This window comes from Mustela nigripes, chromosome 4 (assembly GCF_022355385.1).
Source record: "Mustela nigripes isolate SB6536 chromosome 4, MUSNIG.SB6536, whole genome shotgun sequence".
NCBI lineage: Eukaryota > Metazoa > Chordata > Mammalia > Carnivora > Mustelidae > Mustela > Mustela nigripes.
The window spans coordinates 104241272-104259139 of record NC_081560.1 but is presented as its reverse complement, the minus strand read 5'-3'; the positions used below and the strand labels follow the sequence as shown (position 1 = coordinate 104259139).

General features: G+C 39.4%; 1 protein-coding gene across 4 annotated transcripts in view; it reads left to right on the top strand.

Annotated features, from left to right (window-relative positions):
• Positions 1-17868, top strand: part of SUGCT (succinyl-CoA:glutarate-CoA transferase) — an 840768-nt gene that overhangs the window by 730223 nt on the left and 92677 nt on the right. The window contains exon 14 of one of the 4 annotated variants that reach the window (XM_059397229.1): positions 7236-7258. The exons of the other annotated variants lie outside the window; for them this stretch is intronic. Coding sequence (XP_059253212.1) covers positions 7236-7243 — 8 coding nt within the window. The 3' untranslated portion in view covers positions 7244-7258. Of the gene's footprint in view, positions 1-7235; positions 7259-17868 lie in introns of those variants that run through there. 4 annotated transcript variants of the gene reach the window in all.

The window sequence follows — 17868 nt, the reverse complement described above, 5'->3', positions numbered from 1 at the left end:
AAATCAACGTTTTCATGGGGCTTCCATCCAAATCAATGCAGTGACATAGTCATCTTGTTTGATATTTAAGAGGGTTTATACTCTCCTGAAAAAAATCATAGTTTTTAGTTGGCAGGGAAAAAACTCCCAAGAACAAGTTGTGACAGAAAACTTTTTAAAAAACTACTTTTGGATTTCAACCAGCAGAATGTGCACAGTTTCTGACTGTTAGTGTATTCTTCCCACTATTGCCCAGAAAATGGACTGTGAGGACTTGGGAAGGTGAAGCACAATGTTATTTACATTTTTGTGCCAAAACATTATGAAGGGAAATAGTCAAACACACTAACTGAGGGCAGCATATGAAAATTAATAGGAACATTTTGAATATGTGATATTTTACTTGAAACAATATAAATGAAAAGGGTTCTGTCGAGGTACTTTTTTGACCTCCTCTAGATGTTTCTTCTTCTTTTCTTTTCTTTCTTTCTTTTTTTTTTTTTTTTTAACACTCTCAGTTGTTTATAACAAACCCCTTTGGATCCTAGACCTCAAAGTTCTTTTCCTTTAGAATTTCCTTTTCTCTTTCTGTGTACAACAAATACCTTTCAGAGGAAAAAAACAAAAAAAAAAACAAAAAAAAACAGTGCCTTGAGTCCTCTAAAGAGTCAGTTCATGACATCATCTACTAGCATTGAAATAGGGCAGCAAGGGTGAATACTGGGTTTGGAATCCAAGTGTTGGTGTCCCATTTAGTCATCAATCCCTATTAAAACAAGTGGATATATACAAAGGTATTCAAAAAGGATGAGAACATTATAGATATTTTAAGGCAAGAACTTCTAATTGAAGGCTAAGCTGTGAACTAAGCATTTCTGAGATGGTGCTTTATAGATGGCAAATTGACAGCATTTGCACTAGCAAAAATAATATTATGGATAATTCATAATAAAGAAAGTGGAAAAGAAAAGAAGAAACATGGAGCTTTTACCCTCTGTCAGATACCAAGTTCATTACTGTGCACATACTGTATTTTATTTGTACCTCAAAGCTAGGAGGGAGAGTCTGTTATCATCCTTGTTACACGTGAGGCTTAGGGAAGGAACAAACTAATGTAATCTGTTCAAGATCTTACATTAGAAATGGCAGATCAGGAATTTGAACCCAGTTGTTTTGTTTTGTTTTGTTTTGTTTCGGACACCATAACCCTGGCCTTAATTGCTAAGCTATAGCGTCTCCTACAGCAGGTATAGCTATAGGTCATACCTTTTAAAAAAATTTATTATTCTTGAAGCATAGTTAACACACAATGTTATATTAGTTTCTGGTGTACAAATCCTGATTTGACAATTCTACACATTATTCAATGCTCACCCCTTTAAGTATGGTCACTATCTGTCACCATTATCACCAAGATTATATTCTTTTTTATATCTTCACCATTTTAGGGAAAGGGTTTGACCTTATGCAGTGAATCTAAACCACTTGAAGTCTGGAGCCAACTGGTCACCCCAGTAGTTTGGGCACAACCCAAGGGTGGCAGTGAGTGGATGTCACCAATAGATGAGCCAGAGGCTGGTCCCTGGAGACAAGCCAAGGGCAGCCTGGAAGTTGAATGTCCAAGGAACAAGGCAGGGTAGAGTCAGGGTTAATTGGGATATGCACAAAATAGTAAGAGGATTAGGACATTTCTGAAAAAGCATTTTCTACTGGGCATGGCCAACTTTCCTCAATTTGTGGTCTCTGGGGTATCCAGAGGAGCTCTTTTAAGTCTTACGATGACATGTCTAATAGGATGGAGAGGAGAGTAGGTGATGTAAGGTTTAATACCATGCATTTTAGGTTAGTATTTATGAAATAGCATACCAGGAATTGATCTTTTCACCATAAAACTAACCTTTGACCTCAGTATTTAACTTAAGAACACAGCACTTCATAGTTGTAGTGATAACACAAGTTGAAATACCTGCCTCATTTTCCCACAAAAATACTGCCTATTGAGCAATTAGAAATCAAATTTTCATTTAAAAAACATGACTACTCTCTTCACAATACATCGCTATTCTATTTCAGTTTCCTAACTCAAGGTATCTCTGTCTATCCTCTGAAATCTCTTCCTCCTCTTGTGTTTACTCCCTGAATTGTCAGCCCTATCAGTCACTGTAGCTGGAAACATAGCAGTCATCTCTAAGGTGCTTCTTCTCCATCATTCACATCTGTTCAATCAACAGAGCCCTCCATTCTAAGACAAATATGCTCTTACACACTTTTATATGTATCGCTTCTTCTCCATTCCTAAATTCCCTATCCTATCTACCTTACGGGCCTGTAGACCTTCTCATGTCCAATATTTGGGTCAGACACTGATTCTCAGCCTGGCTTATCATTGTCAGGCTTGTGGGGTCACATGATAAAAGGCATGGAATCCAGAAAGAATGACCAGGGACTGCTTTGCTTAGAAGGGATAATGCAAGGGGTGGGTATTTTTAGGGTTCTGAGCATCTCAGTATTAAATCTGTACCATGCGTGGGCTTTGTATTGAGGTTAGAACTTAAATTCCTGGACTATGAAGACCTCACAACTAGGACCCCATCCATCTTCGTTGCCTTGGTCCACTCCCATATGTGTAAGCCACTTAAACATATTGCTACATTACGCTCCTGAGCTCGATGTGTGCACCCCCATCATGTTCACCAAGACATCCCTAATTCCTCCTTCAGAATTCAGGCATCAGCAACTCTGATGGAATCTCCAGCCACACACGTTCTCCAAACCAATTTACACCTCTATGCAGGTACATTTTCTAGGATCTATCAAAATGTGTTATAATTTCTACTATGTCTCCCCCTTTACCCAGGGACCTTTTGAGTGTAGACCCATATTTTACTTATCTTTTATCCCCAGCCCCTTTCTTGAGACCTGGGTCCATAAATATATATGTTCAATGAATGATTGTGTAAAATCAATTAATTATGACAAAGAAATTATCCTGGCCCCTTTGATAAATTCTGTTGTATTAAAAAAAGAAAGTGGTGTAAGATACTTTTTGTAAGATACTTTGAGAACTGTATACCTGATTCAATATAAGTAAAATAAAAAGATCTGTTTAGGATTGCTGAGTTAGAACATCAAGATATAGAAAAGACATAGGCAATGGTTGTTAACAGTAATAAGAGATAAAGTCAGGAGTCATTGCTTGCTGACATAGCTTTAATCAAAATAAGAGGTGAAGTTTTAACCAGTTTTAGCATATATCTTCTTGCTAGTGGCTATTATTTCAAAGTATGTTGGTATCTTGGATTTTAAATAAAAATATCACGTTTTCTTTAATGCTGTAAGTTTCAAATGCCACCACTTATTTTCTCTGTGTTTTTTATGCCTTGTGCATGCTACTTAAATTTTCTGAACAACATAAACCTTACCTTAAAGACCAGGAAATGATACCGAGCTCGCATAATTATCACAATGATCCAAGGAAGTAAAATAGCTAAGATTCCCCAAATACTGGCTGACATAATTAGCATTTCACAAATAAATGTTGATTTCTTTATTTTTTGTTTTGTTTTTCTTTAAGTCATTTTTGTTAGATGGGCTCTACCCCAGAATGTTAAGTTCACAAATACATAATAACTCGTCGTTCCTAATTATGAGTTACAGTACATTGTACCATTATAAATCCTTATAGATCATCGCTTTAGGAAGATAGCAGTAGACTCCGTTGATGGATTTCTTTGCTTTGGTAGAGGCCAAATACTCTGGGCTGAGGAAACCCACAGCCCCTCTGGGAAAGGGATTCCTTCAAGGCAGAGTAGGTCCTGGGCCCTCACACATCTTTCTTTTTTCTTTTTTTTTAATTTTTAAAAAGATTTTTATCTATTTGACAGAGAGAGAGAAATCACAAATAGGCAGAGAGGTAGGTGGGGGTTGGGCAAGCAGGCTCCCTGCTGAGCAGAGAGCCCAATATGGGGCTGGCTCCCAGGACCCTAGGATCCTGACCTGAGCCCAAGGCAGAGGCTTAACCCACTGAGCCACCCAGGTGCCCCCGCAACACATCTTTTTTTTCCTTTTTTTTTAAATATAAATTTTTAATTTTTTAATTAACATATAATGCATACACATCTTTAATCACATTTAAAAGGCTGAAAGTCCCCCAGAGCTGCTTTTCCCATGAAGGGCATCTTGAGCCAACCCTCTTGTGTACCATGAGGCCTTTTAGATCCTTTTAGAACTGGTCCTCTTATTTATCTAAATGTTCAAATCAAACCTTTAAAAAAAAAAAAAACTAACATCAGGGTTATTGAAAAATATTGATAGTTTTGGTTAGGAATACCATACTACATTTGAAACCTTCTAAAGAAAGCATACTAAAAGCATCCTGTATATTTTCTTTGAAAAGTTATCAGAAGTTTTTGTTTGTTTGTTTGTTTGTTTGTTTGTTTTTAAGAAAATTACCTAAACAACCAGAAGAAAAGACAGAGCAAGGGATGGACAAGTGTTGATTGGTTGATGCTTGACAGGTGAAACACTTCACCATTCAAAAAATATTGAGGTTATTTGGGCAGAGGGGGAAATTGTTAAGGATTAGGTTTATAGCACTTGACCATGTCTCAGAAGTGCTGCTCTGTACAACTTGTTGAAGACAAAAAACGAATGAACAAACAAATAAAAACAAAACAGAACAAAAAGCAATCCCATCAGGGAACCCGGGCTTCACATCCTGCCACTTATTAAATTTGTCAGTTGAAGCAGTAAGGATTATGGCGGTCAATTTATTAATCTTCAGAAAACCTGGCATGGGGAAGTCTTCCGGTTGGCACTAGGCTGGAAAATGCAGTGAGGGGAATTAGTGAAACAAGCACAATGCTGAGTACCTGCCGTGAGAAAGTCATTACCATAACAAACCTGTCACTGACAGAGCCAGGTAACAAATTTTGGAAGGGCTACCTTCCGGAGAATCAGCAAGGTTTTATGCAGAATCTTTTTGTGCAAAGGAAAATCCTTTTGTAGTACAAGTACTGTGGTGGCTCCAGGAACCATGGGCCTGGAAAATGACATTGTGCCCTGGGCAGACGTTTGTTTTCATTTCTGACATTCAAGACTCATTGTCATGAATGTCCAGATTCATACTTGCCCAGCCAGCCAAAAGATAGGACTTACTCCATTCTCTTCAAAGAAGGATGGATGCCACAGGGCTCTGGGTCCTCTCGCTGACCACCCCTGCCCTGGGCGATGAGAGTGGGTATAATCTGGGGCACAGATGGGCAGGGGAGTTGTACTGTGGCCTTTTGAGGTCTTTGCTGATCATGATGGATACCACAGAGACCAATTTCTCTATTTTTCTATCTTTTTTTTTTCTCTGTTGCTCACCATAGATACAAGTTTCTCTACTTCCTTCTTTTTTTTTTTTTTTTTCTACCCAGGAAGGTATACAGGATATACAGAAGCTTCTAGATTGTGCCCTGAAGTTGGAGCCACAGGGTCCTAAATGTCCACTGTCCACAATTATGGAGTGTTTACTATATTTCAGGCTTTATTTTAAACACTCCAATATTAGTGAATTGAATCTTGTAATCTACACACCAGCCCGGGAGTGGGGGAGGTGCAATGATTACTACTGTTTGAGGTTTGAGGAAACCAAGACAGGGGGCTTGGGTGGGGTCACAAACCCCAGTAAGTGGTGGCTGGCTTCAGGTTGGAACACCTTGCTAACATGATCAAGGGCAATCAACACAGCGGTAGTAGACAGTCTGGTTCATGTGAGTCAGATCAGCTCGTCTATACAGAGTGACTTTCCATTCTAAGTACAGATAGCTGAAAGGGGAAGACAGCGTATAGGAGGAAGGGGAAACATAGTAAAAATCTGTGAACCCTCTCTTGGATAGAGTCCCAATGACCAAAACCTTTTGTACTCTTTATCATGCATGCAAATCACCTGAGGCATTTATTAATTTTGCCCTCACCTACAAAAATTCCTGATCCATCAAGCCTTGGAGCTTTGGGGCTACATGAATGTAAGCACTCCCAAATAATTCAAAGTATCTTGAGGGTGTCTGAGAAATATTTCAGATTTGTGAGAGATTTGTGCCCTGTTCCCACAGTCTTGGGATGATTTCAAAGAGGATAGAAAGATACAAAAATTTTAGCCTGAACATCTCTCCTATCTTGTGGATGTGTGCCATGTAAGGAACGCTGCAGCACTCAAGTTCACCTTCATGGCCAGTTTTCACCCGGGCAATGAAGGAGGGCTTTGGAGACGCTGGCAATAGTGAGATAGACCATGATCTTAAAGCTCCTAACCATGAACATGAATACTTGATTTTTTTAAGATGATGCCCCTTCTTCTGGAAGGTACAGCAGATGGCAGTGTACTCCTCTGAGGAAGTCAGTTTAGAAATAAAAGCTTGTGGGACATTTCAAACAGGGCTGAACTTTGAACTCCTGCCTATAGGCGTTGGACATAAGAATGGGAGGAAAAAAAAAAAACAACAACCCTAAAGGTCATCTGTGGCTTATCAGATGTGCTTAAGGCCCCCATGGGCCAGGGTGGATACAACTAAAAATACCCTTGCAATTTTACTGGATGAGGGTTTGTCCCCACTAACCAGCCCATCTAGCTCTCTCTTGAAGAAAACAATCCGCATATCGTCTTGTGTCCCTTCAAGCCAATGTTAGGCACAGCTACAGAGGATTCAACCCAATCATTAAAGTGAAAAGAAAACAGAAACTGTTTCCTGTGACATGAATTTAAAGAACAGACGAACTCCCCCACCCCCATTGAATAGAAACAGTGAATTGAAGTGGAATAAAATTAAGCTAAATAAGAGGAAACAGTGAAATTTTGTAGACTGTGGAATGGTCTCGCTGGGAACATTTTGGAAGCTGCATCACTTAGTCATTTCAAACTAGACTAGACAAATGACTTGAAGATATGCTGTGAGAGGCAGGGTTATAGAGAATGGATGAAGGGATTTTTTTTCTGTCCCCTATGGAAATTTCCTCAGTGGTGTCAGCTGGCGTTCTCTCTCTCTCTCTCTCTCACACACACACACACATGCAGTTGCTTACTGTCATATGGTTTCCTTTCTGACTTTTTAATTTGATCATCACCAAAACAAGATTTTAAAACCTCAAAAGTCTCCTTCTATTGCTGGGGCTGTATTTACTATCTATTCTGATCCCTCTTTTCCTTCATTATGGATGAGGTTTTCTGTTCAGACTATAAAATCCTTACAAGTTTCCCTTTGTCATCTTTAAAGCCTTGTAAACGCCTTTCCTGGTGAGTCCTGGTGATTGCAAGTCGTGAGCAGTGAGCTTGATGGGGAGCAGAAAGGATCACTCAGTTCCCATCAAATGCGGATGTACAGAAGCCATGAATTTCACCAGGCTCATGCAGTGTACCCAACCAGAAAACCACTGCCCATTTCTTCTGTCCCTTGAGTAACAGCACTTTTCATGGATAGCTGGTAGAAATCACAACATGGAAGCACCAACCTCTTGCACATTTGGAACTGAAAGTGGGGATATTAAGCATAATCACCCCCCTTCCTATTCTCCAGAGTTTAGCCTGTCTTGCACCAGATGATATATATAAACGACTGGATTTTATTTACTTTTTTGTTCCACTTTGTGTTAGCGACAATAAGAACTTTGATTGAAATTTAAAGAGTACTTATGATTCCATTATGCTTTCATTCGCTGATTATGAGAAATTGGGAATTGTTTACATGTTTCTTAAAAAAAATTCTGTATTTACCTATTCCAACTAGCTAGCAATAATGAAATAGAATAAAATATGGATTTTTATTTTCATCATAATTTTTTTTGGAAAACAAAGCTTTTTAAATTATAATTCACTCCTTTTCTTCTTCTCCTTGCTGCTCCTGGTCAAAATCAAACAAGATTCTCCATGTGGCTTCATGACATGTCTCAGTAATAAGATTACAACGATAGTAATAATAAAAAAAAGCGACCATTTATAGAGTACTCACAGCTATGCCAGATCTTGCATTAAAGCATTTATAGGTATTGTTCCATTTTATTGTCACAACAGCTTTATAAGTAAAATGTTCCATTTTACTGATGGGAAGATTGATCTTAGAGAGTCTCACCTATGTTTAAAATCATACAACTAGTGTGGAGCAGGAGTCAAGCCAGTTTTTTTTTTTTTTCTGACCCCAAAGACCATGTCCTTAACTATCTGCCTATAAGCCTCAAAAAAAAAAAAAAAAACATTGTCATTTAAATCTTTTTAAGAAACTTTTAAAATTTTATTATTTTATGTTAGTCACCATTTGGTACATCATTAGTTTTTGATGTAGTACCATTTAAATCTTAAGAAAATCATTGTATTTGCTGTGGTCCTCCCTTCCCTCACACTGTGGCTTCTTATTCCATCCTCCAGAAGGAAACAAGAGTCCATCTTCCAAAATAAAATATTTTTGAACCTTTAAAAATAGTATACACTCTTGTTACTGATTTCGACAACTATAAAGAGACTTACACAAATGATCATGCAACTAGGGATGGATTATTTGGGTAAGCTAAAGAAATCAAATAGTAGTTCTGAAGAAAATCATATAGAAAATTAAATACCATTTCTAGCACATTTGAGCTATTGTATTTAGTATATACTCAAGTGCTATTTTTATTCAAGAGTAGAAAACATATTGTTACAATCCATAGTGGGAAGGGTGGTACACTGAATTACGTTTGCTTCTGGAAGAAGAGGAAAAGAGTGATTTATATTACTTTTTTAATCCATTATCTAGAAAGATCAGCTACACAATACAAATTTCATTCACTTTCCACATGAAAAGCAGTCCACATGAAAACCAGTCCATCATAGAGGGTGACAGAATGGAGTATGGGATTGTGAGTCAGTGGTGTTTTATTCATTGTTTCCAATGTGCTGATCATAATCACCTAGGAACTGATCACTGCCCCAGAGAGAAAAGTGAGGAGACTTCTTCCTGTCTTCCCAACGCTTACGAATATTGGCAGCATCATACACCTTGTGCGTAAATATAACATTGGACATAAAACTAGAGAGAAGGTGCTTAACAACAATTTAAGCAAGTGCATAAATGAACAGGGAAATATTGGTGTACTGATTTTCTCCACTCCAGATAGAATGCCAGCGGCATGAGAGCAGACAGTTGGCATTCTTATCAACTGCTATCTCTGTAGCACCTAGAAAAGTACTTGGCACATACTAGATGCTTAATAAGGACATCTCAGATAATGTGAGCTTTAACAGAAGGAATCAAGGAGATGCTGCTCCTCTCCCTGCATCCATTTCTACATGCCTGATGTCCACTTTCCTTTTAGGATTATCACTGTCTAGGCCATTTGCTCTTCTCAACAAGAAACATTCATTCAGTGTAATCAATATTGCAGGTTATTCAGGGACTGGATATCTTAAGTATAAGCTTCTGTTAGAAAACACGAGAAGGCACTCAAGGACAGAGTCCTTGTTATTTATATGTTCTGAATGCTGCCCACCTTCCCATGGGTGAACAGTGAGTCCAAATTGCCACAATAAAAGATCAGGGCCATTGCTGTAGAAGTTCACTGTGTCTCTCCCAGCTTTTGAGCACAGAAAACAAATGTTGGCACCATGGGATGGATTTTGCACCCATGTGGAATAATTAAATTCCACTAATAATGCTAGAAATGTTAAGAAAACATTTTTAGGGGGAGAAAGCAGCAGAACATGGGCACATGCAAAACCAGTCTTTTTCATCTGAACTCCAGGATCCATTTGTTTTCCATTGTTTGCTGTACTTATTCTGGATCTGTTTTCACTTTTATTTGTGGTCAGCTTGATATGTCTACACGAAAGCACACATCAGAAGTAAAATGACTGTGTCTTTTTATAGTATGACTTCAGTCAGTTGGACAGTTTTAGGACTCACTGGCTCCTGGATCAGTTTTCCCATGCCTGCTTAAAGCATGCTAGTTAACATAGTGCAGAGAAAAAAGGCATGGTGTTTAAAGGCATATGAATCCAACTCATTGAGCCAGACTCTGGGCTCAAATGCTGCCATCAGACCTTCATGTAGAGCCCCCCCACATCCTACTTTACTCCCCTGAAATTCTCTCATAGTTTTCATTGACTACAGTGGGACTCATCTGGGTGTGTCCAAGGGCAGAGTCTGGCTGGCTGCATGTAACATACTGTTTGAGTTGGGGTGTAAAGCCAAAAAAGCATTGTTTACTATTTATATGGGCCTTCACCAATTTCTGGATGCCAAAAGTGGTGAACTCACTGCTTCTGAATAACTCATTCATCAAACCAGACATGAACAGTTTTCTTCCTTCAGTTTCGTTAGAAAGAAAATCATTTGCTGGTTCACTGCCTGGGAGCCTAAATGTGTTCGGGGTTCTCCACTTCAAGCCAAGCTGACAACCCATGAGCTGACAACACCTCAAAGCAGGATGACTTGCTTTCACGTGGAGAGGGGTGTGTGTGTGTGTGTGTGCAAGCTGTATGGCCATGAGGGTATAGAAAAAACTCTGAGATGGACTTGAGGCTTCTCAAAGCTTTTCTCCAGAGTTCAAGTTCTTGCAAACCATTTGGGGAGCTATCACTTTGGTATCATCCAAATGTAAACCCAGCCTAGGAAATTATTAATGCCTCCAGTGTCAGAAATCAATATTTCTTCTGTATAGTTGATTTAATGGCAGTTGTCGTTTGTTTTATGTCCTTGTGAAAAGAGTACATGCTCCTTTGGGCTACTTCTTAATATAAAAATGTTAGTGCTTTCCTTTTGGACATATTAAATGATTCCACGTGTGTCATCAAGCTATTGGAGGAGCATGAAATGAGGGTGTTATTTTGCCTCAGTCTAAGATCATTATGCATGGGTGACACGTCATCTAAGAAGCCTCAGAGAAGAACACCACAAATACAGCAGTGAGAAGAAAAGGCTCCTTAAATAGTGCATGCACCTTGGAAAGCACTTGGGGAAACTCCTAGAAGCAATGGATAGATATACTTCCAGACCCTCAAATATCAAGCATCCAAGTGAAAATCATTAAGTTTAATAAGATCTTTTGTCTGTAAAAGAAAACTAAAAGGTTAAAAATTGTTCAAGTTTACAAGTACCTACAACTAGATATTTTAAACCAAATTCCAGCTTTTAAGAAGGGGGTGTGTCTGAACCCTTTCCACACTGCTGAGGTTTTGTTCTCAAAGGGTTCCAGGTGGTCCTGAGTAGCCAGTACATTTCATCAAACTTATGGTAAAAAATTGCAGATGTTCAACCCCAAATCCATCCTGCTTTAAATCTACTTTATCCTGTCCATACTTGTATGAATGTTCAGAGTAATTTCCTCCTGGGGACTTCTTTGAAGACTTGAGATTCCATTCAAGAAAGCCACAGCATTCTCTTTTAAACCATCATCACTGTAACTTCCCTCTTCAACCTGATTTTCCTCTTTGCTCATCGCTATTACTCTGTTCTCTAAACTTTATAAAATTAGAGAAACTCTGGTGGCTCTCATTAATGTTGCTTTTTAATGCCCACCCTTGGAGAATTGTAGCCTGGTTTTATTGCTCCCTCCCCTTTTATTGGTTTTGTTAGGAAAAACATAATTATGAACATTTACCTTGAGATCAGGTACTGATTTCCACAGATTTGAACTCAGAGTGGCTCCACCACTTAACCAAACCATTTTTAATGTCATGGAATCAGTGAAAAGTGATAATATTTGTAAAAATGCTGAGATAAGAGCCCTGGAGTAAATAAATGGGGCCACTTGAGGCAGGGACCAGACTGTCTGTCGCAGGTACCTTAAGGAGTGAGATGATTAGATTACTCATAACCTATTCACCATGTGGTGCCATGGCCCAGCAGTCAGCAATCTCTGGCTTTGATTCTGCATATGTCAACTTCTTCATCTAGAGAAAGGAAGTAAGAAAGATATCTACTACACATCTCTTACAGTTGTAAAGATTAAGCGTGTTCATATATGTGAAGCGTTTAGCACAATGCCCATCACCCAGAAGATGCTCATCAGTAATGGTGACAATAGAAACAGCAGTAGCTTATCTGCTATTATGGTGACTTCACTTCTGTATAAGCTCATGAGTTGGAGAAGATCATTGACAAGCCATAGGCCAATCCTATATTCATCTCCAAAGAACAAGGATATGATTTGATGCATAATGCTATAGAATCAGAGATCTTGATGTGAGGCCTTACATGATAGATCTTCAATAAACCAAAACTGTTGAGGAAGAAGAGGGCAGATTGCCAAGGCAGGTGGAGTCTGGAGGACATTACTCCATTTCTTAGTAGAAACAAGTAAATTACTCAAGGATCAGGCCATGTAACTAAAATAGTCAATAGGAGGGCGCCTGGGTGGCTCAGTGGGTTAAGCCGCTGCCTTCGGCTCAGGTCATGATCCCAGGGTCCTGGGATCGAGTCCCGCATCGGGCTCTCTGCTCAGCAGGGAGCCTGCTTCCTCCTCTCTCTCTCTGTCTGCCTCTCTGCCTACTTGTAATCTCTCTCTGTCAAATAAATAAATAAATCTTTAAAAAAAAAAATAAAATAGTCAATAGGAGAAAATTAGGAAAGGACTATGGGCCCTTGAGGAAGAGTCTGTAGGAAGAGGTTGGACATCCAGATAGAAGCTCAGTAGTCTGATGAGTCTAACTTGGGGGTAGTTTGAACTGTGATGGAGGGGCTGTCTGACTACATGTCCCTAGCAACCGCAAACTAGTTTATCTCAGCAAACCATGTTTGTCAGCAGGAGATGCACTGGAGTAGGTGAGGGCAGCAAGGGGGCTCAAATCACAGAGGAATTCCAGGCCCGAGAGAGCTGTTGATTCCTAGGTGCATCTGAAGACTGACCCCGACATCACCAGCTGATAGAAGACTTGAGATATCCAGCCGCAGGGGCCCAGACAGTCTGAACAAGTGGGAATGGCCATCTGGAAAACTAAGAAGACTTAGATTTGTAAAAACTGTGTTCAGCCAAGTCTGGATTATCTGCACAGAGGCATCTCTGTTCTTGGGCACATCTCCTCCCTCACTGCCCAAGGTCTACTTCCAGACCATGGTCTACGTCCAGCCATGCTCCCTGGGGACATTGCCTCCATTTCCTAAACCTTATGCTTCTGCAGTTTCACAAAGACTTTTTGATTTAAATTCTTTGCCCTTCCATTGTCCAAGCCTAATAAGGAAGTCAGTCAGCTGTGGGTTGGGGTAAGAAACTGGCAGTGAGGAATAACATTCCTGCAAGGGCCTTTTGATCTTTAAGAGGCTATAAGTGGCCCAATTCCTTGCTTTTATGCAAAAATATCTCTTCTATGTGTCATTCAAATAGACTGTTTTCCTTCCCATAGTGTAATTGTTGTCTCTTGGAGATTTTATAAGAAACAGAATGCAGGCCATCCCAAAGCCAAGCAAAAAGGAAAGCATGTGACTTGACTTTGCTCACCTCCTAGACTTGTCTTTCTTACTCATTGATATCTGTCTTTAGGAGACATATATTTCAATGACAAGTGAAGATGCTCCATGGTAATTCCTGCCTAGTCCTAACTCTGTTCCTGACCAACTATGTGTCCTTGAAAAAGCTGTTTCACACCTCTAGGACTCAGTATTCTTATTTGGAAACTGAGCATATTGAACTTTGTGAGGTAAAATTGATAGGCAGTATTATTACTATTATATGATTTTGAAAATGAATATACCTGATTTTAAATCCTGGTTCTGTCACCTGACATGGTGACTAAACCACCTCAGAGCCTCAGTTTTCTTACCTATCAACAAGGTTGTTATAAAGATTTTTAAAAGATAATGTTTATAAAGCGCTTACCGGTGCCTTGAGTATTTTGAGTGCTAAATAAATTTTAGCTCATATTATTTTTTCAATCTCTAATTTTCCTTCTGAGTGTATATTTTACATAAATCTATTATTTTCTACCATATATGCTAATATTTCTTTCCCTTAGTTTGAACAAATTAAAATGAGCAATGGTGACACTATATTATATATATATATACATATACACACACACACACACACAGATGAAACAAAAAAAATAACTGGGTTTCATCTCATCAGCAGAACCTACGATATGCTCAATTAAAGGATAAGCTCAATCAAATACCAACATTTGGTTCCTCAGGTTCTTACACAGATCCTTCCATTTGAGTCAATGGCTCATACAAACAGCAGTTTTAAAGCTGAGGAGGTTGTTAAGGGCATTCTTCATCAACCCCATTGTGTGCAGAAGCACACAGAGATGGTGGGAAAGAAAGAAAAGAGATAGCCACATAAATAGGAGGAATACCAAGAAGACTTCTATCACCTAAGCACAAAAATAAGATGATTGCTAGTTGTCTCTAGTACTCATGTAAGCTTTTTGCTAGCAAAGCATATGTTCATTCAAGGTTTCTTAAGCAACAGTGGCTTTATGGCAAGTACACACAGAAAATGAAGGACATAAGAACCCACGTTTTTAGAGAAGAGGAACTGTATTCCTGTAGAGTTTTCCAATACAATTTAGAAAGCAGAAGTTTGTTCAGGATATAACACAACTCTTGCAAATCAGGATAACTTGTTGCCTCCTGAAGGTACTACAAGAACACAGAGGAGGCACCATGATCCTTCTTCAGGCTTCCTGCCATCAGCCCTAACTCTCTGTTTCTCTATGGAGATCTGCATGCTTTGGCTCCTCAACCATATACTATCTCTACTGGCCTTTCAAGGAGAAAATACAACTGGTCTAATTCATCCTCATTTTTATAAATGGAGAAAGACCTCATAGTCCATAGATTGTGAAAGTCTTGGGTTACTTGTATGTTCTTAACCTCTGGATGCAGTCAGCTGTAGTCAGGGAGGCAAGGCAATATGGCACCCAGACCATGATTACCTCTTCATAAGGAACCACCAAGGACTTCTTTCTCCCACAAGTAGTCCTGGAAGATGCCTCCTGCTTTAAAGCTTATTCTTTATGACCATGGACATGGATAATGTGGAAATCTTGGCATCCTAGGAAGAGCAGTTTCAATGGAGTGGTGGAGATGGAAGCCAGGATTTGAATTTTAGTAGATTGAGGATAAATGGAAGGCAAGCTAGTAGAGACAGTGAATTCAGATGAGTCTTTGAGGGAAGGAAGATTAAGAGGTATAGTACCAGAGCTAATAGGACCTTTGCTTCCAAGACATGATTGTCCTATAAGATAGAAGATACTTCTACCTACATATACACAGTAATAGAAGAAAGAGAGAAAAACATAGGGTATGTATACCCTATATATGCACAGGAGAGGAAGACTGATAGGTTGGGGTCTCTAAAGGGCTGGAAGGAATCTGGCAGAGCACCATCATTCAGTTTATCCATTTCTAACTTGTCATTGGGCTTCTGATATTGTGGATGTGGAGAAATTCTGAGTGATGGAGAAGGACTAAAATGACAGTGAGAACATGAAGAAAATGAAGGAATACCATGCATGAGCAGCTAGAAAGGCCAACAGGGTAAGGAAAGAAGAGTGGGAAGGTCAAAGAAAGTAAAGAATCAGTAGACAGGAGTTTGACCAAATCCCCAAGGGACACGTTATGGGTCCTATTGGATGTTCTGACGAGTCTAGAGGTTGCATTTATTTCTCTGGTTGCAATTAGAGAGACAAAAGCAGGCCTTGTTTGTGATGTCTCTCTAACTCACTACCATAGCAGGCAAGTCCCCAGATATTCTAGGGCTTTTTATTTTGCATCAATAAATATTTACTACTGTTGTATCACCTTAGTGATGATTTTTACCATACATCCTGTCTGAATTTCTTGGAACAATCCCTTTAAAAAAATTTTAATACCAGAAATAATCCCAGTGGATAAGCCAATTAGGTCTTAAAAATAGAACCTTTGTTAAAAAGCCATTACAATTTCTCTTCTGGTGTTGGGCTCTGTCATTGATAAATTGCCCCCAGGCTCCTCTCTTAATGTCTTAGGTTAAGACTGTCTCTAGTACATACATATACCAGAAGCACTAAGATTTGTTCATTTAAAAATAGATCCAAAGGCAAACATATTTCAAGTGGATTTCCTACTATGGGGATTTCAAAAATTAACACTGGAAAATGAAGGTGGAAACTGTAGTCTTACATTTGTACTTAGCAAATGCAAGTTTTGCTCTGGTACTTTTTCCATTTCCTCCACCAAACTCTGCTACACTGCTTACTATAAATAAGAGTTGTAAGGGGCAGATTTTGTAAGCATTTGAGACCTCTTTTTCTGCTTTGAAAGGAAAATGGGCCTCCTAACAAGCTTTTCTTTTCTTTTACCTCTCTCTTTTCTTCCTCCTTCTTCGTCTGAGACAAGGAAAAAAATAAGTTATGTGATGGTGGAATAAAAGGTGGTATTTCTATTTAACATTTCATTTCCTTTAAGAATCAGATCTGGGATTCAAATAACCATGAATGAAGAGAGAGGCCAGACTGCTGTCCCTGTCCCATGAAATTGCCCTAATTCCTCTTGACAGAGTCAAAGCCGATTCGTTTCCTGGTTTATAATGTAAGTATAGGTGCCAAATACTGAGGATAAAAAGGAAATACGTGTGAGTCCCTTTCCTAAAATCTCATGCATTAGTGGTGACCACCAAGTAGTTGCTAAATTAATGCCCCAATTCAGGTGGAGTGGACGCTCAAAAGAGAAAGTGACAGACAGCAGTGGATATAAAATTTCTCCTTCTTATTCATTCAGGCTTATGACAAGCAGCTAGCTATATCCTTGACTTCACTCTGTGACTGGAGAGAACAAAATATATTCCACGCTCAAAAGAATGTTCCCGAAGGAAAGAACTTTACATGTAGCTATGAAGCTGATTGATGTCCTTAAAGCCCAAGGGGTCTTCGCTGACAGGCCTGCTTGCCATTTCAAAACCAAAAAAGGGGCTGGTAAAGGGAAAGGTGTGTGTGTGTGTGTGTGTGTGTGTGTGTGTGTGTGTGTTGGGGAAGCAGGGATGAAGGGGAGAAACAGCAGGTCGGGAGACAGAAGGAGCACTTGTGTAGATGAAATATTTCCCTAATGTTTACCTTATAACATTAGGAACCTTACAACCTCTGGGTGAGGCAGGAAGTAATCAAGAGAGAGCAGCTGTGATTTAATATGGTGCAAATTAGTGGGGGTCAGTAATGCTAGCCACTATAACAAGCAGCCCCTGAATCTCTAATAATTAATCCTTGTTTGCCCCTCTCACAGTATAACAGGGTCGCAGGGAAGGGGACATTATCTCACACAGTCTTCAGGCACCCACAAGCTTTCTGCTGTGATGCCACCATCCTGTGGTCCTGGAGGGTACGGAATAAGGGGCAGAGAGGTGTAGCAGATTGGGTAGGAGGAGGGAGGCTGCAGCCAGGCCTGGAGGTGGCATACTAAACGTTGCTTGCATCTCACTGGATGGAATCCAGCACTCACGGCCCAAAACTAATTGCAAAAGAAACTGGGAAATGTAGTCTTCCTGTGTGCCCAGAAGGAAAATAAATTGTTTTTTTGGTGAACATATGGCATTGTCACTGACATGTGGTAGTACTTTCATCAAACTAAAATTGACAATGATAAGAGTCCTAAAAAGCATACAACAAGTGAGGTCTTGCCCTTGTTGGAACACTGGCTGCCTTGTTTTCAGCATTACTTAGAAGACTTTGAATCTGTGTACTTATTATTTACATCTCTCTCATTTCTGAGGTTTCAGATTTTGTGAGGAAACCTAACTTGAAGTGTATGTCACAGGCTAAAGAAGATGCCTGTTTGCCTGCCTGCCTTCCTTCCTTCTTCTCTTTTCTCTTCTTTTCTCTCCTTCCTTCCTTCCTGTCTTTCCCCTTCCCTTAGTTTTCTTTCTTTCTTTCTTTCTTTCTTTCTTTCTTTCTTTCTTTCTTTCTTT